Source organism: Eublepharis macularius, chromosome 1 (assembly GCF_028583425.1).
Source record: "Eublepharis macularius isolate TG4126 chromosome 1, MPM_Emac_v1.0, whole genome shotgun sequence".
NCBI lineage: Eukaryota > Metazoa > Chordata > Lepidosauria > Squamata > Eublepharidae > Eublepharis > Eublepharis macularius.
Genome location: NC_072790.1, coordinates 83,028,858 through 83,045,695, shown reverse-complemented (window position 1 = coordinate 83,045,695; position 16,838 = coordinate 83,028,858). Strand labels below are relative to the sequence as shown.

At 40.1% G+C, this 16,838-nt stretch overlaps 1 protein-coding gene across 1 annotated transcript in view; it reads left to right on the top strand.

The window, feature by feature from the left end:
* Positions 1-16,405, top strand: part of MDN1 (midasin AAA ATPase 1) — a 156,523-nt gene extending 140,118 nt beyond the window's left edge. The window contains exons 89-102 of the mRNA XM_054973804.1: positions 1,669-1,973; positions 2,256-2,417; positions 3,378-3,479; positions 4,355-4,556; positions 4,906-5,079; positions 5,252-5,406; positions 6,752-6,832; positions 9,052-9,167; positions 10,170-10,344; positions 11,489-11,562; positions 11,659-11,773; positions 13,076-13,139; positions 14,429-14,571; positions 15,578-16,405. Coding sequence (XP_054829779.1) covers positions 1,669-1,973; positions 2,256-2,417; positions 3,378-3,479; positions 4,355-4,556; positions 4,906-5,079; positions 5,252-5,406; positions 6,752-6,832; positions 9,052-9,167; positions 10,170-10,344; positions 11,489-11,562; positions 11,659-11,773; positions 13,076-13,139; positions 14,429-14,571; positions 15,578-15,766 — 2,057 coding nt within the window. The 3' untranslated portion in view covers positions 15,767-16,405. The remainder of the gene's footprint in view (positions 1-1,668; positions 1,974-2,255; positions 2,418-3,377; positions 3,480-4,354; positions 4,557-4,905; positions 5,080-5,251; positions 5,407-6,751; positions 6,833-9,051; positions 9,168-10,169; positions 10,345-11,488; positions 11,563-11,658; positions 11,774-13,075; positions 13,140-14,428; positions 14,572-15,577) is intronic.
* Positions 16,406-16,838: the final 433 nt, after the last annotated feature.

The following is a 16,838-nucleotide window of genomic DNA, read 5'->3' as shown; positions in this document are numbered from 1 at the left end:
TTCTTAAATATTTAAATGAAGTTGTAGCTGATTGGATTTGCTTGACCTAATCTTAATTTTATTTATTCTGTGTTTATTCTATCTTTCTTCCATCATGGAATTCAAGGTAGAGTACATAGGATTTCTGAGAGATCTCCCATCCAGTCACTGACCAGGCTTTTCCCTCTTAGCTTCCGGGAAGTTGGTGCCTCATGTCTTCCAATCATACCCTTCAGTATGATAGTATAAATAGTGGATGGAATATTGGTGATTCAAAAATATTCCAGTTTTAAAAATTAATTATAACCATGCAATAAAATGATTTTTTTAATCCCAAGTTTGTTTTGATATCAGAGGTTGATAATTGGCACCAGACAAAGCTGAGCAGTCTGTATTTCGTTCTTCCTGCATTTTTTATTCTTTCTTGTAGACATACTGTGTAGTAGCAGTTGTTCAACTTAAGGTATTTGCTTTACTTTTTCCTGTAGGTACAATGTGCAATATAAAAACAAAATAAGAAGTGTATGATAAAGTTATGATTTAATATAAAACATTCTGAGAAGGAAAATACCTATACAATCACATTTTTTAAATGACAGGATTTACCCCACAAGCCCCCATATAGACAATTAAGTACCTTCTTACTCCCAAACTGTAGTCTGATATAAACACGCTGCTGAATGAGGTCGCAAAATTATGAGGTGGCAAAATGGACTGTAGCACTAAAAAAGTGTGCACTGCCTAGAAAGGCACATGTTAATGGTTCCAGAATAAAAACCAGTACATTAGTGGCAGATACTTTGCTACTTTTCCACTTACAAGGCTTTATTAATGTAAGTGAATTTGAAAAACATGGTCCTTCACCTGATATAGCTCACTCAGTCACACCAGCACTTTGTCACATCATCCTGCTGCATATATAAATCAGGCCTGTGATGTAGCAAAATGGAGTAAGAAAGTCAGTTGAGATTCTGATGCCAAGTATGGCTGGATCCTGCCTACAGCAAAACGCCTTATAGGTAGCCTCATGGAGTTTATGAAACTTGCCGTAAGCAATGATTCATAGACCCTCCCCTCAAGGTATACTATTTTGTTTAACTTCTAACCTACGTACAGATGAATATGTTGAATCATCTGGGCTTAGTGACATTAGGATACATTTCACCATACCAAATTATTACTTTGATAAAAGCTTGTAGGAAGTACCTAGCTGTCTCCTGCATCCTTTTGTGTGCTGCAAATGTCTGTTTCTAAAGTACTTCTGTTCTAAGCAGAGGAACACAGCTGGGAGTATAGTCTCTTGGATCATTCAGGGCTAATTCACACTAATTTGCCACTGAAAAGTGTGTGCTAGAGAGGCATGAGTTGATCACAGCTTTCTGATACATATTTTCACCATTTGTCCTTGAATATTTAGACATGTATGTGTGCTTCATAATTTGTGGCATTTAGGACTGCATAACAAACACTATTTCCACATAACGGATGAATTGTGGAAATTATATCAGACACGGGTTCAGTCATTAAAGAAACACATGTGTTTCTGCACTTCAGATACTGATGATTTATACAATGCCAAGTAAAAGCCACATTTTAATTGTTCAACAGAACTTGGTATATTTCTTCCACATTACCTAAGAAGCTTAGTAATCTCTTCTTACTTTTCTGAAAATCATGTCTTTGTGTTAGGAGAAAATCCTTTTGGGATAGAAGATAAGATAATGGATGTAGATGAAAAGCAGGTAAAGGAGGAGGACACTGAAGATATGGAGGAACATGGTAAAGATCCTGAGCAAATGGAAGAAGATTCTTTTGAAGATAAAGCAGAAGGAGACAATAATATGGAGGAAGAAACAAATGAAAAAGAATGTGCAGAGCATCCTAATGAAAATACCAGAGAAGAAGATGATGATGACGCAACAGAAAACCAAAAAGAAGAAGAAGAGCAGAAAGAGACGGGCATTCCTGCTGGTGAACATGGCCTTTATCCTCAGGTTTCATTTTTTCTATTTTTTTATAGAAGACATGGTCTCCTTTTATGTAACATCTTTTGTCACTAAGGAGGGATATGAAAAATGTGTGTGTGTTTTGTTGTTGTTAATATGGAAGCTATATATCTACCTGAAGGCTAAATTCTGGTAGATGAATAGTGATGGCACTTCCTTGATGTTTGAACATCTTACAGATCTTGGGCAACTAAACCAGTTCTGTAGTCTTCTCGGTCACACTCCTAACCTTTTGGAATATTAGTGATGGTTTTCTGGTGTGTGTTCCAGGAAGAGGAGATTGCCGATAATCCTGACAAGGATGTACAGTTACCCGACGCAGCTGAGAGACTAGAACATGAAATGTATGGACAGGCAGGAGAAGAGAACCTGCAGAGTGACACTGCTGTAGAATTGGCTGGAACTGCTTCTGAGAAAGATACGGTTAAAGAGGTAAAGTGGAAATATCCCACAGTTCTTTTGTGTGTTTGTGTAAAGCATTTACTTTTATGGAGTCTTTACAGATGCTTTTCTCCATGACAGTATAATGCTTATCCCAGACTTATGAATTCAGGTTGTCTGATAATAGCTAGACAATCTAAGCACTAAAGCAGAGTCCAAATGCATGTAAGTGGAGATGAAGATCACTTTCTATGTACACTATGTGCGTAGCCAGGCACTGCTTTTGCTTTGGTTTTGCCACAGTACACTGGTTGTCAGAAATGGTTATTATGAACATAAAAAATTACACAAGCTTTTTAAAAAAATCCTAAATACTTTGTTGTATGCTGCCTTGGGAATTTTAAGAGCAAGAAGGATATAAATTCTTTAGATAGATATGTTGTACGCCATATTTGAAAATCGTTATGGCATGCAAAATAGTTTGCTGGCAGATAAGTTCCATGACAATCCAGACTTTAATACTGTGCAGTCTGGGTAGGCAAAGTGTGCTTGAGAACGTGGAGGGATATCTTTTAAAAGAAATAAAATTTGTGCCCAGATACATTTTTTTACGTTAGGGATGTTAATCATTGTGCTAAACAATTGCAGTCTGGAGTGATGCAAGTTCTTTACTGCAAGTGCTTAATGATGTAAGAGGAGTCCCCTGAAATACACATGAAAAATCAGTCTTTGTGTGAACTTGTTCTGACACCATTGAATTAAAACAGAAGACTTTCAGAATTTTACTGATTTGAGAATGAGCCCAGGAATATCCCCGAGGTCCTAAGTGTTTTGATTTTATGGTTTCTCAGGTAGCCTTAGAGTTTTTGATACAGCATAGAAATTGAGGTATAAGTTTGTTTGCAGAACTGCAGTGTATAGAGTGGATCTGTATCCTGAACCCGCTGCAATTGTCTGGTTTAAATTTTGTGCTGTGTTCTAACAGCAGGCATCTTTGGGGTTTTTTTTCAGGAGCATGGAAGTGGAGCAGCTGATGCAAATCAATCAGAAGGCCATGAATCTGAGCTAATGGCACAGATGGCTTCTCGGAAACAAAGCAAAAAAAAGACACAGGTTTGTTTTATTATACATTTTGAAATTTTTCAAAATGGAATTAGATTGATCTGCTAACTGCAAAATATATTATTATTGGCCTCAGTCCTGGGAATCACAAATACAAGTAGGATGCTTAACATCCTCTAGTAGTCTCAAAGAGCCTTGCTTTGCCTAGGATGTAGTCAGCATCCTTCATGGCAGAGTAGGGATTTGAATGTTCCAGCTTAACAGGTAAATGTCACAGTGACTGCGAGCAGAGCCTCTCTGTGGAAGTTCCACATGCAGTCAGTGGGGGAGGGGGGGAGGTAACAGAGATAAGCGCCATTCCTTCCCCCTTTTCAGTCTTTTAACAGCCTGGTTTGTTTGTTTTGTGATTATTATTTTTTTCAGTTCACAGATGAGCCACAGTGTTCTTTTAACCACAGGTCAGCTGTGAAGCAGGAAAAGGGAGGTTGCCTGGGTGTGCAAGGGTAGGGGCAGAGTTGGTGTGGTGAGGATAGCAGTGAGCTGTGTCGGAGTGGAGCTGTTTACAGGCTGTCCCTGCTCACCTCCACCCTACTCAGAACTGCACAACAGGCATGCTGTTTCATGTATCCATGTGGAATACTCCCAGATAGACCAGTTACTTGATTTAAAGGCAGGTTCTTGTGCTCATAGATGATTGGCACTGGTAGAGTTGATATTATTTAAAATAGCATATCTAACATTCTGCTTGTGCAGCTTGGTATGCACTAAACACAGAAATTTCCCAAATTTAAAGAAGCTGTTTCCACTGTCAGGTGAACCCTTCTGCATAGAGATTGACTTCTCTGGTTAGTGGTGGTAGGCTACAGAGCTCTTGAAATAAGAGTCTGTTTTACTGAAACAAAAACTACACTTTACCCATTTTTCAGAGCTTTAAGAGAAAACCTGGACAAGCTGACAATGAACGCTCAACAGGGGATCACAGTCAGCATGTCCATAAGAGATTAAGAATGGTGGAGTCCAATGGTGAAGCAGAGCAGAAGCCAAACCAGCCAGAACAAAATGCAGAAGAAGCTGATGCTTTTGAACACATTAAGCAAGGCAGTGACTCCTATGATGCACAGACTTATGGTATGACAACGTTTGCTAGACATCAGATTTTATATCCTCCCCTGCTGTATACTTCCCATTTCTTCCTGGAAATAGTGGTAGAGGCTACTGTAATTAAACATGAGTTTCTACCCTACACCTATAATTTATGAGCGGCAAAGTCCTCCTAACCACTTGGCTGTTATCCTGGAAATGGGTTTATCTGTAGAGGCTTATGGAAATGCTTTTTATAGAGTGAATTGCTTTTTATAAAAAGTATAATAAAGACTTTGGATACTTGATAACCTTTTGTGTTATTTTTCCCTTGTGTTGTTGTGGGAGAACACTGCACTATTGAAGAGTTCAGTTGTATTTTAAATGTTCCCACCAGATGTAGCTAATGAAGAACAACAAAAATTGACCATGCCTCTCAGTGAGGACAACAAAGAACCAATTTCAGAAGATGCAACTATGGAACCAGAAGCTGAAAATGCTGAGTATCTTAATGCTGTAGAAACAGAGAAGCTGAATCCAGAGATGAAAATGTCTGCTGTTTCAAAATCTGGTATATTGTCAGCTTCCTATCCTAAGAGTGCTATCCATCAGTAATAAATTCTTGATTGCATTTAAACTAGTTCTGTTGTTGTTCTTAAAGTTTTAATTAATTAAGCCAAGAAAATATAACAATAGGATGTGAGACTGCAATATTAAGCAAGACTTTTATGGCTTGAATGCAGGACCAGCAGAGATGGAGTTGGAAGCCCAAGATCTCAATTCTGAGGATGAAAAAGAATGTGGAACAGACAAACCATTGTCAGAAGTCAAGCCAGACAGAAACAAAGAGTCCACTATACATACTGCACATCAGTTTTTGATGACTACCAAAATTAAGGTAAAATACAAGTTGCATTATTACACAAATAGGAATCACATGTGGAGACCCGCAAGGACTTGCAGAGGCATCTCATTTTCCCCTCCCCCACCATGTCCTCTTCCTTGCCCCGTAGTCACTCTCTTTTTCCTGCTTCCTTCTTTCTTTCCCACCCATATTTGTCTACCCCCTGACTTCAGCTTACCCTCCCCTCCACAGTAACCTCTCCCCTATGGCATAGTTGCATGGTGCTGCTGAGCCTGGTCTGGTTGCATGGTAGGGAAGCTGCAACGACTTGCAGGGGGTACTTCACTTTTCCCTGTCTCTTCTTTCCCTTCTGACAACCTCCATATACTCATCTTTCCCTATATCCTTCTCTTCTTCAAACCTTTTAAACAACCAGCCTTTTATCTGCCCCCCCCCCATCTTCATCTGTATTTATTATTTATTTACTTCATTTATAATCTGCCTTTCTCCATAATGGGGACTCAAAACAACTTACATTGTTCTCTTCACTTCCCTATTATCATCACAACAAATTCAACCAGTGAGCTTCTACAGGAGAGTGATCCGAACTGGGGACTCCCAGGTCCTACATTGAAACTCTGACTTGCTGTTTAACACTAGCAAGTAGCCCTAGCAAGCAGCCAGGCCAGGATGAGTCATGCATATCATTTGGTAGCACACTGCTCTGAGGAGTCCTCCCTCTAAGGCCAAAACAGCCTGGATTTCTGGCTAAACTGTTGTGATTGCCTAGCAACAGCCACTGAGGGCATCTGGTTAAAGCTACAGGTGCTCCTTTTATCATTTTGGATTTTTTGTTTGAGTTTTCTGCAAATCGGGGGCATTTTTCAGGTGTGTAGGAAGATCTATATTGCCCATTAATGGCTCCAGTCTCTGGATTTAAGTATTCTCAGATCAAGGCCTCTTGGATGTTAACATTTAAAATTCTGCTTCACCTACTAAAAGCACGATAAGACTCTAAAAAATTGGTATCACTGCCTTTTTATTTCTGGGGTAACTCACAGTGCAGGCTGTATATTTTGCATGGAAGCCAGTGATTATTCTTCCTACAAATGAAAGCTGAAAACAAAATTCAGAACTCAATTTGATAACAGTATGTATCATCTAGCAATTGATGTGCATCTCTACATAAAAAATATTGATTCTGTTGAGAAAACGTTTTGCCAATAAAAGTACAAAATTAAAATAAACAGAACATTTTAAAATGTTAATTTTTCCCTTTGATTTCCAAAAAGAGAAAATAAATTGTGCTTTTTGATGTAGGTAGTTGTTTGTGGGTTATTGCAGTGAGAGAGAATCTCTTCCATACAATTGACTCTAATTTCAGTGTCTTAAATTTAAGCACATTGTTAAGAATCCTGAGGAGCTACGACAAGAACTAGAGAAGCAGCTGGAAATCTTACAGGCTGGAAAAATTGATGAGGTTGGTAAATTATTTTATCAAGCATATACATTTTTACATTATGGGAAATTCAAGTATTGTTTCTGAAGCCATGCTCAGTATTGGGTAGTAGTACCATCCTTTGATCGCTACAGAGTAAGCAACATTTCTGTAACCCTAATCATTTTGTGCAACCTGTTGGTGACACCTTGTAATTGTAGAAGTCTGTAAAAAATGACATTGTCACATAAAGGTGAGGCAAGGACAAGGCTCTGGAATTTTAATAAAAACATCAAACTAAAATATTTACTAATTGCATATACATTGGGTTGTATCCTCCTATTCTCTAGAGACTGCAGAGTTCAGCAGTTTTGACTTTCAGAAACTGCCTCGTCTTGGTCACAAGCATGGTCCTGATAATAAAAGATACCAAGGGCAGGGCTTTCTCAGAGCTACCCAGACTGACTATATCATGGGAACAGGCAGCAAGGTTCCCAGCATCACTCCCAGTTCTGGTTACAGCCCCCACTATTCTTTCATTTTTCCATTTTGATTGGGTGGGGAGGGGGATAGGATCATCAAGCCAGAAGGGCTGAATACACTCCCAGATAGAATCCATTCTTTCTCTCTCCTTCCCATACTTTCTTTGCCTCCACCTTCTCCAAACAGCAGCGTGCAACTGCTTTTAGACAGCTTGGCAGAAAGGGGAGGGGGAGCTGAAAGCAGTGTTTGGTGCTCTAGATGCTTGCCTTCTTCCTCCCACCTTCACGCCAAGCGCAAGAGACTTTAGTGTAACAAGGATTTTACGGTCATAGTTCAGCTGTTGAGCATACTGGCCTCCAATGAAAATGTTGTTCCAAGGGCTGCACTTCATGCCAGTCTGTTGCAGAGGCTTTTGTTGCCCTTCCACAATCATATTTCTCCACAATAACATCTGTTGAGTATAGCAGCATAGATTCACAGTAGGCAGTGGATCTCCACTTTGTGACTACAGCCATGTCTAATTGCACCACATGCCATCCTGCTTAGTAGGAAAAATCATTTTCAGGATCTAATTGCGCAAAGAACTTGGGCAAAAAAGAGTCCAGGAAAATATCAACTGGTTGAAGCCAATCAGACTTGCAAATCTTGGCTTCCAGGGCAGTTAGAAGAAATACGAGTGATGGATCATACGCAGAGGCAAAAGGGGCTGGGGGCAAGATTGGGCCATCTCCATGAGGCAATGCTAACTCACCTCTGGATAGAGCAACATCTGCTGTGTCCATAATGCCAAAACACATCACAGGGAAAGGAAACACAGCAGCTGTCTAGCTGAGCACAGTTCTGATAGACCAGAAAGAATGCAAACTTCATCCTGTAACTTTCATTCCAAAAAGCAATCGTTTTGCAGAAACCAAAGTTTAACTTGTTTGTGATAGTAGCAAATTGGCAGGTTCCAGAATTCTTCTCCCATTTTCTGTAGCTGGTAATTGGTGTGAATGCATTGACCAGTGAGTAGCCTTTGGGGCTACTGAATTCTTTCCGGCCTATGAAACGAATTTCCCGAGTGTTGCAGCAAACTTTGGAGATAGCTAATCCTGAAATAACCCCATATTGGACCTCTTCAGATGGTCAGTTCATCCTCCATGACATCTTCCCCTTCAGGAGGCTCTATTTTACCAACTACTTGCCCTGCAGCCCCAACTGCATGTTCTTCAGTTTTCTGCATGAAGGCTGAATGCAACAGCATCCTCCTTTCCTACTAATATCATGTGTTCTCCATTACAATTGTTCACAGTATATCTGATTGATACTGGAGTTTTTGATTTTTACAGCAAATGGAAAGTGCTTTCCTGTCCCAAGCTCAAATAGCTTTGGGGGAGTTCCTGTGATTTCATCTACATGAGTTACTTTTTATAAACTTGTTACTCTGTAAAGAGCCTTCCAAATTCGAAATTGGACATTTGCATAGACTTGAAACCAACAGATGTGGTTTTGGGCACAACAGGCTATGCTTTTATACCTAATAAACATTCAGGGACAATTTCTGTCTGTAACCATTGGAAGCCCGGCTATTTGACACATTTCTTTCTCTGAACTGTGGCCATCTATGTAAAAACTTGCCCCAAACATATCACCCGGTAGCCACCTCCTGGCACCTGCAAACCGATTCACTTTAGAAAAGCTCCATAGCTCTGTTCTCCCCTTGCTCCCAAGAGATAACAGCACAGCTTTTTTAAATTAATACATTTTGTGGAATTTGTCTTGTTTCAATACTTCAGGAGAAGGCAGCAGCAGAGATGTGGCAGAGGTATCTTCTACTCACTGCAGCCCTTTCCCAGCAGCTGTGTGAGCAGCTTCGACTCATACTGGAGCCAACTCAGGCAGCCAAGCTGAAGTAAGTTTGGTCTCTCTAAACCAGGGCTTTAGACAGCAGCGCTCTTTGAAGTCTGATTTGCCAAAAGCATTGTTCACAGCCAAAGGTTGCTTACTCATATCCTGTAGGATGCACTTCTTATGTCAGTATAGTGTTTGGCAAATATCTCAGATTAATCTGGATTTCCAGTTACATCATGTGTGTGTACTAATATGCCTGCATAGTTTGCATAGAGCTTTCTGAGTTAGTACTTTACATGTTGATTTCTTTGTATTGTAACACGTCTCTAGCTCTCCATCTGTAGAAAGGAAATAGTGAAAATATTAATGCTCCAATCTCTCAACCATTGCTTGAATGGATATAAAAGTATTTTGTAGTTACTGGCCCTAAGCCTGTACCTGTGTTTAAACAACTCTATATCCAGGTCCAGTTCAAGCATTCTGTTGATAAGTCCTGGGTAAAGTACTATAAATTACAACTTTGGATCTTTTCAGCAACAGTGATCACCATTAAATGATAGTGCTTTAGTCTGTAAAATTAGGGACTGTAAGTGTGGCTTGGTTTTGCACAAGTGTAGAAATATCACAATATTTTAGACACACTATAACATTGTTAAGAAACTTGGCTTTATTTTTTTAAAAAAATAGCAAGTTTCTAACCCTTAGGGCTATGAATATATGCTTGAAAAATGCCCACATGGTTGCTGAATAAGATTGCTAGTGACTGGGGACAGGGAATCCTTGGCCTAACCTGTCCCATAATGAGCTAATCCAGAAAAAAATTGCACAAAACAGAATTAAACTATTTTGGCAGCTGGCATTGTTCTGGGAGCTAGGTTTTCAACGTTTGACACAATGTGACCTTTGCTTTAGGAGATATATTGACATAGATGATAGTTTCGAAATTTTAGTCTATATATCAGTAAAACTATGTATTTAAATACGATTCAGATAAGTATTCTGCCAAACTTTTCCCTAAACTATGCATACTGCTAAAATTTTGCGTTTTCTTTCTCACTGCCAGAGGCGATTATAGGACAGGGAAAAGGCTAAACATGCGTAAAGTAATTCCTTATATCGCCAGTCAGTTCCGAAAGGATAAAATCTGGTTACGAAGGACCAAGCCCAGCAAACGACAGTACCAGATTTGCTTGGCCCTTGATGATTCAGCCAGCATGATAGATAATCACTCTAAACAGGTAAAGAAAAATGAAGATGCTTAGACTCTAAATTCATAAAAATGTTTTTAAGGCATCATTTATCAGTTCTTACATTTATATCATACCTATCTGCCATGGAACAAAAAGTAGTATAATAAAGTTTCCAGAAGATCTCCCATCCAGATCCAGACATGCTTACCCTCAGCAAGGTTGTTGCATGCACTTTCAGCTGTGCTCTGGGTGGGGTATCAAAACAAGGATTCTGGTTATATTCACTTGCTGCTCTGCCTGCTAGCTCTGTCTTGTATCCAGTTATTTGTGTGTGTAAAGCACAGAGCTTTTCCTGCACTTTCCTTCTTTCTGCCACTGACCTCCAGAAAGATCAATCCTTGGGTTGTAGAATCCATGCAGGGAAATAGGTGTATAGGTTGGTGGGCGGCAGTGATGAGGAACAAGGGAATGAAATTCTTAAACTGACCCCTTTCTTCAGTGGAATTGTACTTGCAGAAGAGGGAAGACAAAGAGTTTCATCCTCTTATACTTCCTCAGTCGAGCCTCCCAACCCACGCAGGTGCCGCAATCATAGGAATGATCTTTTGGAAGGGGCTGCAAGAACAGAGAAGACAGGGAAACTCCACTTTCCCATCATAGACTGGTTGGATACATGCCTCTGTTTCCTTCTGCTTCTTCACTTGTTAGTCCTTAGCAGTTATCCCTGGCCAACCAATAAGGATTGAGCTTCACACACCACTGTTTCCTGGTGATGTGTGTACTTCTGTCTCTGCAGCAGAGGTACTTTAATCTTTAGATGTTTACCTGGGCAAAATGGCTACAAGCAAATCATACAGGATGGGCATATCATTTTGTTTTCTAGTTCCTTATTGGACTAAGATCTGGAAGAACTAGGTTCGAATCTCCACGCTGCCATTGGAAGCTTTGTGGGTGATCTTGGACCAGTCTCTCACACTCAGCCTAACTTGCTTCACAGGGTTGTTGTAGGGATAAAACAGAGGAAAGGAAAATTATGTGAACTACCTTGAGTCCCCATTGGGGAGAAAGGTGGGGTACGGATAAATATATATATAAATGTGTATCATTTTACAAAGTTGTAGTTGGTTAAATCTATGTTGAATGTTAAAGATATGGAACTTGAGTCCAACTTAATTAACCTTGTTTTTTATAGCTTGCTTATGAATCCCTGGCAGTAATTGGAAATGCATTAACTCTCTTAGAAGTAGGACAAATTGCTGTGTGTAGGTAAGGATGCTTGTAAGTTTATTTAAAGGATAATTAATGCGAGTTTGTCTCTTACAGAGTGCATAGTTTTAAAATACATTTTTCATTTTATTTAAGTTTTGGAGAAACGGTTCAGTTATTGCATCCATTCCATGAACAATTTAATGACCAATCAGGAACTCGGCTATTACAACTTTGCAAATTTGAGCAAAAGAAAACTAAGATAGCACAGGTATGTCCCAGTATTATCTTTTAATGCTGCATATCATGGTCTCATCTTTTGGTAGTGGAGGGGGGAACAAGGGTTAGAAATGGGCTGCAATTCAGAAAGGCTGCACATATGTGGTACATGTGTATGCATGAACATTTTGAAGAGTTTTTTCTGACTTATAAAATAGCTGTTGTGTCACACTGGGTAAAGTTCCAGAGGAGTTAGCCGTGTTTGTCTGTGGTAGCAAAATAGCATCTGACGAAGAGGCTCTCGAAAGCTTATGCTACAATAAAGTTGGTGAGTCTTAAAGGTGCTTCTGGACTCTTTACTGTACTGAGTAAAGGAAGGTTGTTTTAAAGCTAATTCATCTCCTCAACCATCCAATTTTTATTTGGACAGTTCTGACCTTATAAAGTTATAGAAAGAAAATGTACATCTCCTTCTATTGGCCTAGTACACCCTGCCTATGTAATATAATGCTCAGCTATGAAGTATGCACAAAAGCGAAGAGCAATTTGATCTTTGTAGACCTTAGTGTCACAAGCAAGGACATGCAGTGGCCTATCACCAAAGACCAGAGAGGAGGGACTCCGTATGACTCAGCATGACCATGACAGTGATATCTACAAAGATCAGATTTCTCAAGAGTTAGATTTCTTTTCCCCCAGTATGCCAGAGTATGTTTTGAAAAAACTTTACTACCATCTCCTTGAAAAACCACACTGGCAGTTTTGGAAAGAGGAGGCACTACATAACTGAAGAAATACGTTTACCCCCTCTAAGTGAGAACAAATTGCTTTCCTGCTGACTTGGATCTGTAACATAGCCAATAGGATTTGATTATCAGTACAGTTCTAAACAGAGTCACATCCTTCTAAGCTTATTGAAGTTGCCTGGGTTAGAAGGGTGTAACTGTAAATGACTTAACATCACAGTGCCACCATGATCCTTCAGTTGATTGGGATGACCTAGAAAGAAACCTGTTTTAAAAAACTGTACTAAAGCTGTGGATAAAGGAAACAAACTGGTTCAAATAGCATTTGAGAAAGATGAGCAAAGCAGAGCTTACAAAACTTGCATTCCTTTTTCAATCTGAAAACTGTTGTGTAGAGAAACTAGGTATAGCCCTGTTAAAAAGCGGTATATGTGCTTGAATTGAAGTCCACCCAGATTCTATGGCTAAATTATGGTTATAAGATTTAGGGATAGCTCCCAGCCTTAGGCAGCTGTCCACAACTTGCATTCCCATTAATTTCCATAAAGTAACTTTTAGGACTGGTATGCTTGATTAATGATTAGCTTATTTTCTTGTTTTTCAAACAGTTTTTAGAATCCGCAACGAATATGTTTGCCGCTGCACAGCAGTTGTCTCAGAACATAAATCCAGGTAAGTGTTTGTCATGCCCACAGTAATGATTAGATATGGGCCCGATCCAAAAAAAAATTCCGATTCAGCCGTTCGTGGATCTGGGCTGCTGCCGAACGCAGGCCACCGATTCTAAACGATCAACTCTAATTTCCGGTCCAGAATCGGAGAGGCCAGCGCCCAGGGCAACCGTAGTCAGGCTCTTGTGCGCGCTCCTGAGTCGCCCCCGCCCACGCAGCAAGCCGGCTGTCCCAGTGCGCTGCGGAGCTGGCGGCAGCGTGAGTGGCTCAGAGGCTGCCCGTGCCGTTCACCTGCCCCGCAAGACAAGGGGTGGCCGGCTTGCCCGCGCACCCCTTGTCCTGGGGAAAGGCGAACGGCGCAGGCAGCCTCCTAGCCACCCGCACTGCCTTTTGCCTTTCCCCAGGACAAGAGGCGGCCAGCTTGCCCACGTGCCCCTTGTCCTGGGGAAAGGCAAACGGCGCAGGCGGCCTCCCGGCCTCCCGAGCTGCCTTTTGCCTTTCCTTTGTGCCCACCCCCTTCCCCCTCCCTCACCTGGGTTGCTGCTCCGTGTTTGGAAGGAAGCCTGCTAATCAAGGGAAGCTGGGCTTCCATTCGTGTTTCGAGGGCGACAGGAGGAGGGCAAACACAGCTTATTTCCCTAACTCCGTTGCCCTGGGAATAAATTACTAGCACCAGAGTGTCTGCAATTCCGAACAGAAACTGACCCATCCGATCAAGTCCCAAACAAGCAAACTCCCGACCGCTGGATCGGTTGCCCTGGACAGAACCGATTAGCTGAGTCACGGTGGAGCAAACGCCAAAATCAGGGAGTTTTTGAAATCGTAATTCAGATCGTGCCCATCTCTAGTAATGATTTTTACTGTCATGGAAAAAGAACTATTGCTACATTTAGTGGTCAGAATACTGCTGGTTCAAGCTCCTAATAAAATAACAGAGCACATTTTAAATAATTGGTACCTCCATTCATGTTGTGTTTTATGTTACTGAAATAACTGCTGAACTCAATAAACTACTTCAGAGCACTAGATAGCTAGGATTTTATTTCTTCCATTGCTTTTAGATCGTCCTTTGGATTGTCATTACAATATTAAGTTTCTCTGACTTGTGCTCCCTGTAGGAAACAGAATTTGCATCATCTTCAGGGCTATAATCTTCAATGTCTAAAACAACTTTCTCTTAGCTTTCTTTCAGATATTCTGATTGCATATCGTAGCAATTCAGACCTTTGATATATATATGCTATTTATCTTTTCCTGTTTTAATAAAACTGAAAAAAAATTCCTCAACAGAAACTGCTCAGCTACTCCTTATAGTATCTGATGGAAGAGGTCTGTTCCTTGAGGGAAAGGAACGTGTCACAGCAGCCGTCCAGTCTGTTCAGAATGCAAATATCTTTGTCATTTTTGTAGTGTTGGACAACCCCAGTTCAAGGGTGAGTGAGAGAAAATGGGATATTACACCTTTTCTCGGGGTTGAAATGGCTTGCTGCTTGTAAAAAGGTCCATATCATGCTGTAATATGAGAATTTTTCATAGCTGAACAAGTGTCCAGTTCAATAGTGAAATCATCCAGAGTTCATACTATACCAACCATTTTATTGTTGAGGTTTTCTTGTTTTGTTTTTTTAACTTCCACTTACTACTACTACTACTACTACTAGTAGTAGTAGTAGTAGTAGTAGTAGTAGTAGTAGTAGTATTGAACATTGAGTAATGTCAAAAATCCCCCAGCTGCTTCTGACTGCCCCTCAAAAACAGTTCTCCAGTGCTGTAGCCCCAACTGTTCCTTTCAAAATGGGGGAGGAATCTCCTCTCTGTTGAGCTATTCTTTAGGCCCATTCTTTAGGCTCATTCTGTTCCATGTACTGAGTGCCCAAAACTGCAAAGCTCCATCCATACTGTTTTGTTTTATTTCAGTGTTACTTGCTATAATACTGGTATAGTATGCCCCATGATGCTAGTTGTCCTCAAGACATGTGAAGGGGATAAAACAAGGTGATTTTAGTTATTCAGTAAAATTCAGAGGATTATAGTAAAAGAAGCAATAACATAAAATATTCTGAGTTGTAACGGCAATCAAGCTTGGTTTCTTACAATCTTTCCCTTGATTTGCATCTTATATAATAACTGCATTCCTGTATGACAGTCTACTCATTTAGGAACTGAACCCACTGAATATTTTAGAAAAAACATGTGGTGGCTCTCTGCATTAGTGCTGCATTAATAATAATATATGTTTGGGGAGAAGAGTTCAGGCTATAGAGATACATTCAACTTTCCTAGCAGTCATCTGCTAAATGCTCCTATTTTTCAGTTAGTGTGACAAAATCATATCTTTGTCTCAGCTTGATTTTTGTAGTGAAGAAATGCATACTGCTTGCTGTGGTACTTGTGTAACTCAGTACCTGCTTTTAATCAGTGTGTCACTTTAATTTTCAGGATTCTATCTTGGATATAAAAGTACCTATATTCAAAGGCCCAGGAGAATTGCCAGAAATAAGGTCCTACATAGAAGAATTTCCATTTCCTTTCTACATAATCCTCAGAGATGTGAATGCCCTCCCGGAGACCCTCAGTGATGCACTCAGGCAGTGGTTTGAATTGGTAACTACCTCAGTCAACCTGTAAACTTTGCCTGGACAAACTGAATTCATCATTGAATAACTTGTTTAAATGGGCCAGAAATTAAATATTTAAAATGAGCATTCTTCCTACACAGTGAAGGAAACTATGCAATCCATGATAAACAGGGAAAATGAGTAAATTTACTCTTTGCCTGTATCTGGAAACAGTGGGAAACCATCTTCTCCCTTCATTGCTATCTGAATAATTTATTCTAAGGTTTATTTGCAATGTTCATGAGAAAAGTTATTCCTAAAACTGTTTCTATTGTAGTAAGAGACTAGTAAGTCAACTGAGAGTAAACTGCAACTAGAAATGTTCAACCATAATAAAAAATATGGGTCTGTTTTAGGTTAACATGTGTGAACGCCCTGTGGTTGGGGGGGGGGGGTTAATGACACAGCCAAAAAATATTACTGGAATACTTGAAACTGTTTGTGGTTGTTGATTGTTGCTGGTTGTCTGATAATGCCAGAAGAGTATTTTTTATGATAAGAAGGTGTCTGCATTATCATTTTACACTGTGAAATTTGCTCTCTGTCTAATGCAAACATTAAACAAACATTTTGGTATCCTAAATCATGCCCAGGACCCCCCCCCCCCCCGTCCCTTATTTCATTGCAAAAACTATGCACCATTTTATGTTTTAATAATAAAGATGTTTTGCTGTTTGTAATTGTGTCGATTCTTTAGCAGGGCAGAAACGCAGCTTTGCTGTATATTAAGAACATTGGGTTGCATTATAAAAAGCACAAATGGCTTGTGGATGCAGATCTTCCCCCTCCCTCAGCAGCCCCTCTAGACCTGTGAAAAGCTGCCCCTTAGGGTTAGAATGAGAAAATACAGTGAGGACGAAAAATTTGGTAAAACCATCCTTCCTCGTTCTTCTGGCCCTAGAGGTCACCTACTTGCCGCTCCTCGCTACAACTGCAAAATGAGGTGCTAGAGGAGAAGGACTACAGGGAAAATCCGCAAGTACCTTCAGCTCATACACAGTATTATCAGACAAATTATAATACTAAGTAATTTTGGAAATTAGTTTTTTGCCAAACCATTGTTTGCTATAGGGAAGATGGTG